Raw genomic sequence first — 14178 nt, 5'->3', positions numbered from 1 at the left:
GAAGGCTTTAGGTTTCCTTCTTACAAAACCTATGACAGTTATTTACTTTGTTTGTTTGTTTTTTGTGGCACTGGTGATTGAATCCAGGGGTATGCTATAACTGAGCTACATCTCCAATCCTTTTATTTTTTTTTTTTGAGACAAGGTCTTGTTTAGTCACTGAAGCTGGCCTTGACCTTTCAATCCTCTTGCCTCAGCCTCTGGAGTAACTGGGATTACAGGCATGTGTCACAGCTCCCAGCAGAACCTGTCTTTGATCTGATGGCATTTTAAGCAAATATAATAGGACCAGTCTTACTCAGAAATATTAAGTAGGTAAGTAGACTCCTCTCCCTATATGTCTTCATCTACCTCTTACAGTACTCATCCCTAGCAGACCAGGGTCTTTCTCCAGTCTTCCAACATACAGCAAAATCTACACTCAGCAAGGGATCTGAATTTTATTAATAACATGAAGAAGAAGGTTACCCATGGTGTGTAAGCATTTTATTAGCAATCAAAGACATAAGCCAAAGAAAGGCACTTTCCAGCCAGCTGAGATTATAAGAGGACAAAGGAATCTCCCTGTTATTTCTAAACTTCCATTATATAACTTGACATCCAGTCTGCTTAGCCAGCCATAATGCCAAAGAAAACTGTTTCCCAATGAAAACTATTCCTGTTAATGTTAGAGCCCTGCAAGGTCAGAGATTTTCATCATTTGAGCATATACAAAAAGCACAGCCCAAATCAGGGAAAACACTTCACTAAAATACTAAAGTTTAAGAAATAAAAGTGTGGGGCTTGGGGTATAGCTCAGTTGATAAAGTGCTTGCCTTTATCAAGGCTCTGGGTTCAATCCCCAGCACCACCAAAAACCAAATAAATAAATAAACAAACATATAAACAAACAAATAAATAAATAAGTAAAATAAAATTGCAATGGAGGTCCATCTTCTTTCAGGACAAAGTTCCTCTAAAGCTAGTAAGAAAGAAGAATTTTAAAATGCTGTTCTACTCTAACCTTTTAAAGTTTTGTTCTTTCTGTTCCAAAATTCTACATACTTCAACAAGAATCACAAACAGTAACTTTAGAAATGTTTTATCATTTGTCACTACAGGACGTCAGTCAAGAGCAGGTGCCAAAACAACAGGCTTTTCAGAGGGCCATCTGTCACCCAAATCTGAATGGATCAGAGCTTGAGTACAGCCTAACATAAACCAAGCTCCCTAATGGCAACTCGCTCCTGAATGTTCATTGCCACATTCTGTCATCCAGGAAGACTTTCCTAGCCTACTCAGATCAATAGGAAACTATGCTGTTCATTTCACTTCTCCTGGTTGCTTTATGCATTGTTGCAATTACTGATAATATTTGCTCCAGTTCTTTTATAATTTTCCTGTTTTTAGAAGTACAATGTCACAGAACTTTATTCAAGAATTAAAACTGCTAGCTATGTATATGAAACCATCAACTCTATCAGGAAAGAGGTTAAAAAAATAATAATGCCAACATTTTTGGGCTGGGGCTGTAGCTCAATGGCATGCGTGAGGCACTGGGTTTGATCTTCAGCACCACATCAAAATAAAAAAATAAAATAAAGGCACTCTCCATCTACAACTACCAAAAAATAAAAAAATTAAAAAAGGCCAACATTTTATGACATCAATTTGAAAAATAACTTGTTTCCTACCAAGTATTTTAAAAGTTCCAACTTCTCTATGGAGGAACTAAAGAATTTATCTGATATATATGATTATATTTACTTAGCAAAAAATGAGGCTAATATGACAAATAGAGTTCATATACTGGAACAAACGGTTGGAAGCAAATTTAGTATAGAAAAGGTGAATGTAAATCATTTTATGACCAAGAATCTAATTTCAGGTAAGTTTTTAAGGAAGAAGGGCCCTTTGTTAAATGGCTAAATTAAAATTTTTTTCAGATAAAAGAGTTAGAATTCATAAATATTTCAAAATTATCTTAATTTTGTAGTAATATTTTTTAAAATGTTGTTGTATTTTTATACCTTTATTTATTTTTATGTGGTGCTGAGGATCAAACCTAGTGCCTCACACATGCTAGGCAAGCGCTCTACCACTGAGCTAGAGCTGCAACCCTTGGAGTAGTATTTTAAATCACTTAAAATGTTTTAAATGTGAAGTATATCAATAAACTACAAAAATCACTGCTGCAAACCAGCATGTTATCTACAGAAGAATTCAGTCCTACAAATTACTCCAAAAAGAGTAAAAAAAAAAAAAAAAAAAAGAAAATTAATAGATGTTCTTATTATTTTAAATGAAGGACTTTTTTTTAAAATTTTAAATACAACTGAAAGGGCTGGGGTTGTAGCTCAGTGGTAGAGTGCTTGCCTAGTATGTGTGAGACACTGGGCTCAATCCCCAGCACCACATAAAAATAAGCAAACAAAATAGAAGTATTGTGTCCATCTACAACTTAAAAAAAAATACAACTTAAGACTTCAAAGGTGGAAAAAATTTCAGAAAAGATGAACAAACATTGTCTACAAGCCTAGTTCCTGGGTCTCAACATAGCTTTATTTAGAAGATGGCTTTTACGTTGTGGTCCATTTGAAGCAACAAAGTCATCATCCTTAACCAAGCAGACTGCTGAAAAGCACTACTTTTAGATAAAGGTTTTATCTCAGTGCACTTGAATCTAAAAATTAAAATTACAGTCAGGTTAGGGAATTTTCACTATGAATAATCTCAGTGCAAGGAAAGAAGTGGCAATCAACCTGACCCACAGCAACAGTTGGAAAAGCAGGTTAACAAAGCACACTCAAGCAAGTTAAAACCATCTCAAGTCAAGAGTCACAGTCCTTGGGGCTGGGGATGTGGCTCAAGTGGTAGCGCGCTCCCCTGGCATGCGTTCGGCTCGGGTTCTATCCTCAGCACCACATACAAACAAAGATGTTGTGTCCACTGAAAACTAAAAAAAATAAATATTAAAAAAAAAAGTCACAATCCAAAGAACCATGCACTGTTGTTTTGGCACCTGCTCTTGACTGACGTCCTGTAGTGACAAATGATAATATATATATATATTTTTTTATTTATACATGGATATAATATCTGTTTTGTTTATTTTTTTTTTTTTTAGGTGGTGCTAAGGATTGAACCCAGAGCCTCACATGTGTGAGGCAAGCACTCTTTACCACTGAGCCACATCCCCAGCCCAAGCCAAGCACTTTTAATCCTTTACTTTAATCCATGCACTTTTAATCCTTTACACCTGGAAGGAAATCTGAAGATGGGGAATGAGGTGGCAAATTAATCCATTCTAGGGTAACTTACATAATTACAGCCTCTGATAACACCTGACATACTGGTTAAAAACAACAGTAGTGTCTATAAGATATTTTAAGATGTGTGTAACACACACTTTCTAAAACATGAAATGAACTTGGATTTTGAGGGGTTAAGAAAATAAGAGTTGTAAGACATCTAAAAAGACATTAATTTGCATAAGTGAGAAACATAGTTTAAGAATGAATATAAGGTACAGTGAAAATTCTAGTCCATTGTTTTTATAATACTCATTTCTTCCTGGTTAAAAAAAAAAATAGTGGCATGTACCTGTATTCTCAGCAACCCAGGAAGCTGACGTGGGAGGACAGCAATTCAAGGCCATGCTCAGAAACTTAATGAGAACCTGTCTTGAAATTAAAAAGGGTCTGGGGATGTCACTCCCCAGTATCCCCTGTCAAAAAAACATTTTTCTTAATACTTTATAAAAACCAAGACTAAAAGGGGGGAAAGCAAGGTAAACAAAATGAAAAAAAAAATTTCTACCTTTTCTAATACTATATATACAATACCATGAATTTATACAAGTTTTGTCTCCAGCAAAAGTTTGATTGTTTATTAAACTGACACTCAGTTTTAATCAACTCAATGCTAGACTTTCATTCACTTTCTCTGTTTTCTGAGTGAACTGGCTGGGTTAGCAGCTGCTCTCAACACAATCTGGTTGGTATCTCCACTGGTTTTTTAGATAATTCACTCATCAAACCTTAACTCTCTTTAGGCTACAGAATCACTGTATCATCTATTCAACTTACCACCATTAAAGGAACAATAGAAAACTGACATGATTGTCAGTTTTAGATAAGCCAAAAATGTTTCTCTAAGAAGTAGTAATAGTTCCATTAGGAATAAATATTTGATGCTTGCAAAAACTATAGCTTTTAGTGCTTCATTTTCTGCTGTAATACAAGAGAGGTGGGTGTAATGTTAAAAAGCTGCAATAAATCAAGCCATTTTGAGCAACAATCGGGATTCTCATCTTTCACTGCACTGTGACAGAACCCTCTGCACTGTTTTCTATAAGTAACCCATATTTAACAAGTTTATTAAAAACAAAACCAACCCCCCCAAACTGCCAGTCTTTGTGAAGCACCATATGGACCATAACAATAATACATTCATTTTTAAAGGTTTTTTAAAAACTTTATTTATTTTTAATATGGTGCTGAGTATTGAACCCAGTGCCTCACACATGCTAGGAAAGTGCTCTACCACTGAGCCACAATCCCAGCCCCAATACATTCATCTTTATTTTCTAAGAGCCTACAACCTAAAAATGCTGAAAAGGATGTAGCTGAGCACAGTGGCGCATGCTTACAATCTTAGCTACTTAGGAGGCTGAAGCAGAAAGACCTCAAGTTTGAGGTCAGTTCTTAGCAAAAACTGTTTCAAAAAAAAAAAAGAAAAGAAAAGAAAGGAAAAGCTGTAGCTCAGTGGCTGAGGCCTGGGGTTAAATCCTCACTACTACAAGGAGTAAAAAAAAGATTTTTTTTTGTTGGGGATGATGGAAAAGTTTTGGGTACAGACTGTAGTGATGATTACACAATGCTGTGAATCTGTTACTAAACTGTAAAATTATGAATGGTTAAAATGATAAATATTATGTATACTTTTAAAAAAAGAGAGATGCAATTATATTCATTAGTGAGCTAGCTGTAAAATATACTCAAGTCCCCAATCTTTCTGCATTTCAGTTTATTCATCTGGAAATTTAAGGGAGTTGGAGTGGATGATCTAACTTTCTTGTAAAATTCTTGTAAAGTATGTGGTAGTGGGAACTGGGAAGTAAAGAAATATTAAGCTATTTGGACTTGTTGGAGGTCACAGGAACTATGTGATGCCATGATGTCATCCAGATCTCCTGACTCTTGGTACAGTATTAATTTTACAAAACTAGTGATTTTACTTGTGTGCTAAAACACAAAGCCAGAAAAGGCAAAGAAATGTCAAAGTCTCCAGGTGCTACTTTAGCCCCCTGTATACTTAGTGTCTCTTAAACCTATTGTTCAGTTTTCTCTAATCTCTAAGCAGTACTGCATGTTATTTCCTTTCTGAAAATATAAATTATATTACTTCTAAAACACACACACACACAAAGTAAAAAACACAATAAATCTTGACTTTTGGACGACAGCCAAATTTAAGAGATTTCAACCTATCTCCTACCAATGTAGATAGTTTCTTCTTTCTTGTCCAAAGTTCCATTCTGTGTGGTTCTGAAGTGGGCCTCCACATCTTTTTTTTTTTTTTTTTTTTTTTACCCTGAGCAGAATAAACACATATGGTGTGAGAAGCAATGCTAGTTCTGACTCCAGGATTGTTTTGCAGTGTGGCCTCAGCAAGATCATATTACCTCTTTGAAGTTTCAATTACTTCACCCATATCCAAAGAAAGTTATAAAGTGACTAGTAAGTTCAAACTAGTGAGTGCTACATTGGATGCTGTTTCATCCTTCTTGGTGTCTTTCTATGCTGTTTTTATCTGAGGGATGAGGAATATATCTTATATTTAAGTAGTCTTTAAAACACATCTTTTCCCTCCCTTCACCACGTTTGTAATCATCCTCTAACAACTGAACTCTTGCCAGTTAGTCTTCTAAAATGCTACATCTTCCGTGAAAGGCAGGAACCCAAAAGCTACCTTCTAGTGGTAGCAATCAGTATTTTCAATACTTTAAGAAAACATTTCACTTTACTGTTCTCTGGCACATTATGACATCATTGCCTTCCAGTGTTTGCTCGTTCATTAAATAATCCTGTTTCTATTTGTTCCTTGGCCTTCAATACACAGATTGCAAATGTCCAATTTCAGATGCTGGGTTAAAGATCCAGTGAAGAAACTGAAAAATGTCTATCTGTACATTTTGCTCGGTGAATACACTTTCTATTATTGCAATTATTTAGAGAGGTCAACCTCATCAAAAGGCAAGCTCTGGACAAGATCAAATAGCAAAAGGCCCAAGGTGGGGCGGGGTCAGTCGCCAACCCTAGCACGACAGATTCTAAAGCGTCCAAGACATAAACAAAGGAAGTTGGTTTTCCTACACGGCGAATGCATTAGCCTCAACCTACTTGAGGCATTTGCGTGGAAGCCACTGCGCTCACAACCTTGAAAACCCAAGACCGAATGCTGGATTTTTGTAAGGATTTGCATTATGGGTGGACACCCCGCAAGTCAGTGGAGACACTGACGGATGGGGAAGAGAGTGGGACTATCTCCATTCCTCCCTCCCACTCCACCAAAGGAGGCCGTAAAAACCTACCAACCTACACGGACCAACCAGCACCTCCGCTGCTCATCATGCAATTCTCAGCAGCAGAAGAAAGAAGGGGTTGAAGGGCAGATGGAAGAGAAGCAAGCTGAGCAGAGTGGTGGAGGGCAGCGGGCGCCCGCGAACGCGCGAACGGCTAGATGCGGGCGCGGGCCCTTTCCTCACCTGGCAGCCCTTCTTGTGGTGAAAGCCGACCACCACGATGTGCAGGACGGGCCCCCGGGGGCCGCCCTCGCTACCGCGCCCGGCCTTCTCCATGGGGCCCGCACCACGACGACTTCAACCGCCAAGGCCGGAGGGCCGGACGACCCCGCGGTCCTCGGAGGCCCGAGAGTGGCGGGCCTCAGGTGTCAACGAGAGGGCCGCATGAGGGCAGCGCAGGGGCCCCGGAGGAGGAGAGAAGCTCCCGCAGCTCCGCGCCGCCCCCCGCGGCCACCGCCGCTCTTCCTTCATCCGCTTCCGCGGCTTCCGGGCTGTCACCTGATGCGGCGGCAGCCGCCTGCGGGGCGAAGCGGGGCAGGAACCGGGGAGGAGCCGGAGGGGAAAGGGCGGAGCCTGGGAGGGGCGTGGTTAGAGGAAGCTAGGTCTCCAAGACGGGGGCGTGGCCTTCGTGGTAGGTGGGCAGGGTTCATACGGAGAGGGCGGGGCCAGGGAGGAATCAGCGTGGGGGGTAAGGGCGGGGCCTCTGGGAGATCCTGGGGGCGCTGTTGGTCACACCTGCTCCTCTTTCTTGAGATTTGACGTCAAGTTTTTTTCTCCTCCCGTTGTTATCTATTCTTCCTCCTTAAAATCTCTGCCCCTTCCCTCCTTGTTCCTTAGCTTGCTTTCTTTGTGAACATCTTCTGTTCTCTCTTTAAGACCTCCACCCTCAGGCTTAGAGTCTTTCTGCTCTGACATTTATTTAAATATTTAAAAACAAGGAAGCAGATTGGCGAAGCTGAGTATCTTGTGTATTCAACCTTTAAATTGCTTACTTACCCGAGATTGCCTTTTGTTTTCTTCTTGGTTTGTTTTCTCATTTAAAATTTGTAAGACTTTGGGGGCAAAAAAGAGTTTGGAAGCTTTTTTACGGCCTAAAGCAGAATATCCTTGACAATAAAGGATGTTTACATGGAGACCTGTAAAATGATTATCTAGTCCCAAGATTAAATTTTTTTTTCATTCCATCTTTTCATGTGTATACTATTTAGCTTAACACAAATATATGGATCTGTTTGTCTAGGGTTTAATTCCTTTATTGATTGTATTATTTCAAAATTTTAAATCTACAAATCTCATATAAATTTAAAGTGAATAATAGAAATGCTAGCAGATTTAAAAAGTCATAGCCAGGGAAGTTTGAGAATTAAATAATGTATAGCTGCCTGCTTCAAATACAATTTGATATTACTATAATAACTGGAATTGAAGCATATCTTCCCTAAGTTGCACGTCCTTTAGTATGGGCAACTTTAGCATTTGATATTTTCCATATCTTGTCTTGAAATGTAAAAGACTTCCATTCTAATCTAAGGATACCTGAGAAAAACATCAGTTTTCGAGTCAAGTTTAATTTCTATGATTCAGTAGAACTGTTTTTTTTTTTTGTTTGTTTGTTTGTTTTTGGTGGAGGGGTACCAGGGATTGAACTCAAGAGCACTCAACCACTGAGCCACATCCCCAGCCCTATTTTTGTATTTTATTTAGAGACAGAGGCTCACTGAGTTGCTTAGGGCCTCACTGTCGCTGAGGCTGGCTTTGAACTCTCGATCCTCCTGCCTCAGCCTCCTGAGCTGCCAGGATTACAGGTGTGTGCCACCACGTGAGGCCAGTAAAACTGTTTTAATGTTAATAAAATACTGAGAATTTTCAGTATGTTGCCATCCATTTTTTTATATTACAAAACTTGGCATTGGCTCAGAAATGTGTGTAAAATTATATTGTTCCCTATAAATGGAATTTGTTAGTTATTTCTTGATATGTTACTTGTTTGATATGTCAACTATTTGATGTGTTAACATTTTCTTGATGTAAACTGCCCTGATATTTCCAACAATTGGTATAGCTAAAGTTTAAGTCTTACTGAAAGCCTTTTTTTTGAAGAGAGAGAGAATTTTAATATTTATTTTTTAGTTTTCGGTGGACACAACATCTTTGTTTTGTATGTGGTGCTGAGGATCGAACCCGGGCCGCACACATGGCAGGCTATCACGATACCGCTTGAGCGGTAGTTTCCCCAGCCCGAAACTAACTGAAAGCCTTTTAAAGAAATGTAAGGACAGAGCATCTTAGATCTCTGTCTACTGAGTAACAGCTTTTATATATGTGTGTCACTTTGCATCCTGGAGCTTTCACCTAAGACTAAATCATCTATTCATATCTGTTATGTTGGTTAAATGTTAAAAAAAAAAATTCTTGGGGCTGAGGATATAACTCAATGGTGGAGAACTTGTCTAGCATGCAAGAGGTCCTGGGTTTGACCCTAGTACCTTTAAAATAATACTATAAACAAAGGAGATATGTAACTGGGAAAATTGGGAGAGAAAAATAAGCAAGGGAATTTCTAGTATTTTTTTCTGTCTGCAAATATACAGACTGATCCATTAACAATTTAGAATAACAACTTCTTTACATTATTATCATTTTGCTGATAAACAAGTGTTTAATGACACTGTTCTTCACAGAGGTGACTATAGAGACTTATAAAAATTATAATCCAGGGATACATATCCAGGCAGCACAGATCTGAAATAAACTGTTGTCTTACCACAATTACCCTGTAAACTGACTGCAACCCTTCTCTCCCCAAACAACCTGAATCTCACACAAATACAGTTATGGGTAAGGGAACCAGAAGCCTAGCTTTGTGGCCAAAAGTAAAAAACCAAAGGAAAAATAGCAATTCATTGGTTAGTTGGCAAAAGCTGAGAATTCAGTGCCCTTCACTGTGCTGCTTTGCTCTTCTTGCTCTTGCTGGTTTTCTCTGCACCCTATCCATGTTAGCCCTCAATAGGTTTGAATAAGCCATCTGAAACTTTATTCACTTCTTTGGAGTCTACCACAATGCCGATCTTTTTTCCATTCATAGATCTTAACAGACATTTGTCTGACAGCTCAATTGTCTTCCACAGAACCTTTCCTCAGTGCAGGTTTAGTTCCACCTTCACATTTCTTCAATGTATGCGCCGAGGGACAACTGACACTTTGGAAGAATCTGGTCAGCTCCATCAGGAACTGCTGGCTTGCTTTCCAGGAGCAACATCACAGCACCGTGGGCTCTACTCTGCCAGCATAAGTCCCAAGCAGGTCTACGTTAGTTTAATTATTTATTTATTGGTACCAGGGATTGAACCCAGAGGCACCTAACCACTGAGCAACATTCCCAGTCCTTTTTTAAAAACTTTGAGACAGGATGTTTTCTTTATAGATGATGACTGAGAAACTGATTTTAAAAAATGGTACCAGATATCACAACAGTAACAAATTAAAAAAATTCTTTTTTTTTTTTTTTTTTGAGATAGGGTTTCACTAAGTTGCTTAGGACCTTGCTAAGTTGTTGAGGCTGTTTTTTTTTAAATTTTTTTTTTAGTTGTATAAGGATGCAATACCCTTATTTTATTTATTTATATTTATGTAGCGCTGAGGATTGAACCCAGTGCCTCACACATGCAAGGCAAGCGCTCTCCCACTGAGCCACAACCCCAGCCCCTGAGGCTGATTTTGTACCTGCAATCCCCCGTCTCAGTCTCCCAAGCCACTGGTCTACATTAGTTTTTAAACGAGTTCTATTAACGTTGAATAAATTTATTAACGTTGAATAAATTTATTAACAGGATATTCCCCACAAAGGACAAATATCTACTAGGAAAATAACATAAATTTCTCCTCTGTTTTAAAAAGTATTAGAAGTAGATTATCAAGACTGGAAACACCAATTTGAGATAATTGATTACTTTTGTGAAAGGAGACTTTTGGTTATATTTACACAATGACATTCAGCTCCAGGGAAAATAAATTAGAAATACCTTTCTGAACACATAATACATTGGAGAGCCTCTTCAAATTACATACACTTTATGATGAATTATAAGTCCTATTTATGTCTGCTCTGCAAAAAAAGAACTAAAGGAAAAAAAAACCTTGAGCAATAGAAATATGACATTTTCAAGTTCATTAAAATTCCATCTGGAATTGGCCTGTTGTTTCTTTTTTGAGATCTTGCCTCAAAAAGAATACAATAAATAAAACCACTACCATTCTGTAGTCCTTATTAACTCTATTGTGTAATTGAACTATATGTGACGTATTTTTCAGTCTAAAGAGACTTTCTTTATTCTTTAGTGGCATTGAAAATTGCTAACATTCATTTTGTTCTTATAATGGAAAATTCAGAGCAATGACTTCCTTCCTTCCTTCCTTCCTTCTTTCCTTTTTTCCCTTCCTCCTTCCTTCCTTCCTTCCTTCCTTCCTTCCCAGTACCAGGGATTGATCCCAGAGGCACTCTACTAATGAGCTACATCCCTAATTTTTGTTGTTGTTGTTGTTGTTTTAAGACAGGGTCTCACAAGTTGCCCAGGCTGACCTCAAACTTGTGATCTTGCTTCCTCAGCCTCCTGCATTACTAGGATTACGGTTGTGCATCACCTTGCATGGCCTCTTAAAGTACGCTTTTCTGATTTTTATACTCATATCTAGTAATGACAATGCCTTGAATTTGATCCATACTCTCAGTATGGTTTGGTGAAAATAAAATAGAAATAAGGATGGAAAAGAAAAACCAGAGAAAGAATAGGGCTTCACAAACAAAGAGCATAACATTGTGTTTAGAACCTTATGGAGATTAAGTAGAATATTGATGGGTATGAATGAAAAAGAATTTAATAAACATTCATTGGGAACTACAGTATACTGGAATTGTGTTAGGCATAGTGCATCAAACAGGATATTGCTGCCTTAAAGTGATTTATGTCTGGTTATAAAATAAGATGAATTTTAAACCAGCTAATTGTGTAGACCCTACTCTAAGCCAACAATCATGTTAGGGAAACAAAGGTAAATAATAGTAGCTCAAATTTAATAGGTTTGCTATTTTCCAGGTCCTATGCTAACCTTTTTCATGAACTATCTCATTTAATCTTTAAAAAAAATTTTTGGACACCTTAATTATTTATCTTTTTATATGGTGCTAAGGATTGAACCCAGTGTCTCATATGTGATAGGCGAGCACTCTACCACTGAGCCACAACCCCAGCCCTCATTTAATCTTCATAGTAATTTCATAAATAGGTACTATTATCCCTTTTTTCCCCAAGTGGGTAAATTGAGACTTAAAAAGGTTAAGCAACTTGCCCATGTCAAATAATTACAAGGAATCATGGTGGAGCTGGAGTTTGAATCAGTCAATGGATTTAAACACTACACACTACTGCTTTACAATATTCTTTGCCTCAAGGAACTTAGTCTTTTAGGGAGAGATAGCCTTGTTAATAATTATAAGAAAATCACTGAAAACATTCTGATAGCTATTAGTATTGCTGCCAAACAATGAAAGAGTCCACTAAGTCTACAAGAGTCAGAGGTGATCATATTTGATAAGGGTCTTGAAGGATGTACAAGATTTTACCTGAAGTGGGGGAAGGGGATCATAAAGTACATTAAAATAAAATCACTGAAGACCACTATTATGGAAATATATTTGGGAATGGAAGGGTTTTATGATAAACTTAGAGGAAGTATGTAAGATTTTAATAAAAACACAGCAGGAGAGGTATGGGGGTAGGTACATGCCACTCTATTTGGAATATTGCTCTTGCCCCTATTTTGCATGTTTAACTTTTATACACACTCTGAGACTAGACTTCTGTCAATTCCTTTGGCTGAGGGACAATTATTTGAGTACAAGGAATCTCGTCATACTTGTCTCAAAAGATGTTTGTAAAGGTTAGAAGTGTATTTGTTAAGTATTCTGGTACCTAGTAGGTGCTTGATATTTATGGATTGGGGTGGGGAAAAAGACAGATTTGTTGAAATTTAGAAACAAGTTGAGTTCTCCAGGATCTCTGAAGGTATAAAGAGGTTTTTTGGTTTTATTATTCATGGTGCCTTGTACATAAAGTTTGTACTTGTCTTTCTCCTCCATTCATCCTTAAGCAAGAATAGAAGAAGGTAAAAGAAAAGAGGCACTGAGAAGTTAATCACCAAAGCTGTAAAGATCAGACAGGTAAAGACTCACAAGCAAGTAAACATATTAGATTTTACAAATATAATTGGAAAAAAATAAAGTTCACCTCGTAATTTCACTGGATACTTACATGATTCTGGGAAAATCCATTTTCATTATGGTAGTACTACATAATGAATGCATTTCTAAAATCTATATTTAATTTAAAAAACTTTGTTCCTTAAGTTGTAAATAAGCTTTTTTTTCTAGCTGCAGTGCACTGTATACCACAATTTATCGTTAAATACTTTATTTGTTGAAATTATATGTCAAACTCAACTGGTTTCATAAATGTTTTGAACATTAAAAAAAAAAAGAGCAGAAGACCCTTTTTGTTCTGTACATTACTTTGTACTAAGCAAGTTGCTGGTCAAACAGTATTCAACAAATACATTGTGTTCCATGAAGGAAATGAATATTTATCAAGTATTTATTGCAGGACTTATTTTTTTTGTGACATTTCATTTATACTGTTTAGCTTTAAGTTCCCGGAATACGAATGTAAAATGGACTAAGAATTTGTTTGCTTTCTATACTTTTAAAACAGAAGTGAAAAAGCATGCTTTTCTAAGTGTGATGACATTGACATATAGAGTGACTGACATTTGGTGGTTGCCCGTCAGACAATAATTATTTGGTGAAGAAATACTGAATGGAAAAGCCCATGTTAGACGCCTAGATATAACAAAACTAGTAAGACCTTAGGAAAAAAAAAATTAAGAAGTCCCAGTATAGAAAGTCTTTGTAAGTTAGTTGTGGATTTTCAATCCTCTGGATTTAGAAGCAGCAGATTCCTTAAGAAAATGAGTAGTGCCTGGCGCAGTGGCACAGGCCTTGCAATCCCAGTGACTCTGGAGACTGAGACAGAAGGATCACAAGTTCAAGTCTTATCAATTTGGCGAGGCCCTGTCTCAAAAAAAAAAAAAAAAAAAAAAAACCACAAAAAACCACAACAACAACAAAAAAGAAAAAACAGCTGGAGATGTGGCTCAGTGGTAAAGCGCTCCCGGGTTAAATCCGCCCCCCGCCCACTTTTTTTTTTTAAAGTAGTTTTTGCGAAAACTATAGAACAGACTTAGAGACGGGAAATTTGAATTTATTTTATTGTTCTGAAGAAAGATACTGGCTTGAGATAAGATGCAACTTTCTAGGGGGAAATAAGGCGCCACAATGGTCTACGTATTTTGTAGTCCTCCGGATTGAGGGAAGGATTTATTCACGAAGCAAAATACCTTTAACGTTTTTCTGAAACTTCGAGGGCACGAAGGGCATCCGTCGAAATGGCTGAATATTCAGAGAAAGGAATTATTTCACTGAATCCCACTCTGTAAAAAAACAAAGCGGGTCGATACACGTGGACTGTGCAGATCGTACACTCGGCCTCCGATTGGTCGGG

At 37.6% G+C, this 14178-nt stretch overlaps 1 protein-coding gene across 3 annotated transcripts in view; it reads right to left on the bottom strand.

The window, feature by feature from the left end:
* The window catches only part of Avl9 (AVL9 cell migration associated), a 60527-nt gene extending 53442 nt beyond the window's left edge, over positions 1–7085 (bottom strand). For 2 of the 3 annotated variants that reach the window (XM_046426018.2, XM_046426017.2), the window contains exon 1: positions 6749–7085. In XM_046426018.2, the coding sequence (XP_046281974.1) occupies positions 6749–6841 (93 nt within the window). In that variant the 5' untranslated portion in view covers positions 6842–7085. The remainder of the gene's footprint in view (positions 1–6748) is intronic. The other variant, XM_046426016.2, reaches the window with a different exon arrangement.
* Positions 7086–14178: the final 7093 nt, after the last annotated feature.

The sequence above is a fragment of the Marmota monax genome, unplaced genomic scaffold (genome assembly GCF_021218885.2).
Source record: "Marmota monax isolate L192 unplaced genomic scaffold, Marmota_monax_Labrador192_F-V1.1 WCK01_AAM20220418_F8-fsc00133, whole genome shotgun sequence".
Taxonomy (NCBI): domain Eukaryota; kingdom Metazoa; phylum Chordata; class Mammalia; order Rodentia; family Sciuridae; genus Marmota; species Marmota monax.
This window is presented reverse-complemented; position numbering and strand designations above follow the sequence as displayed.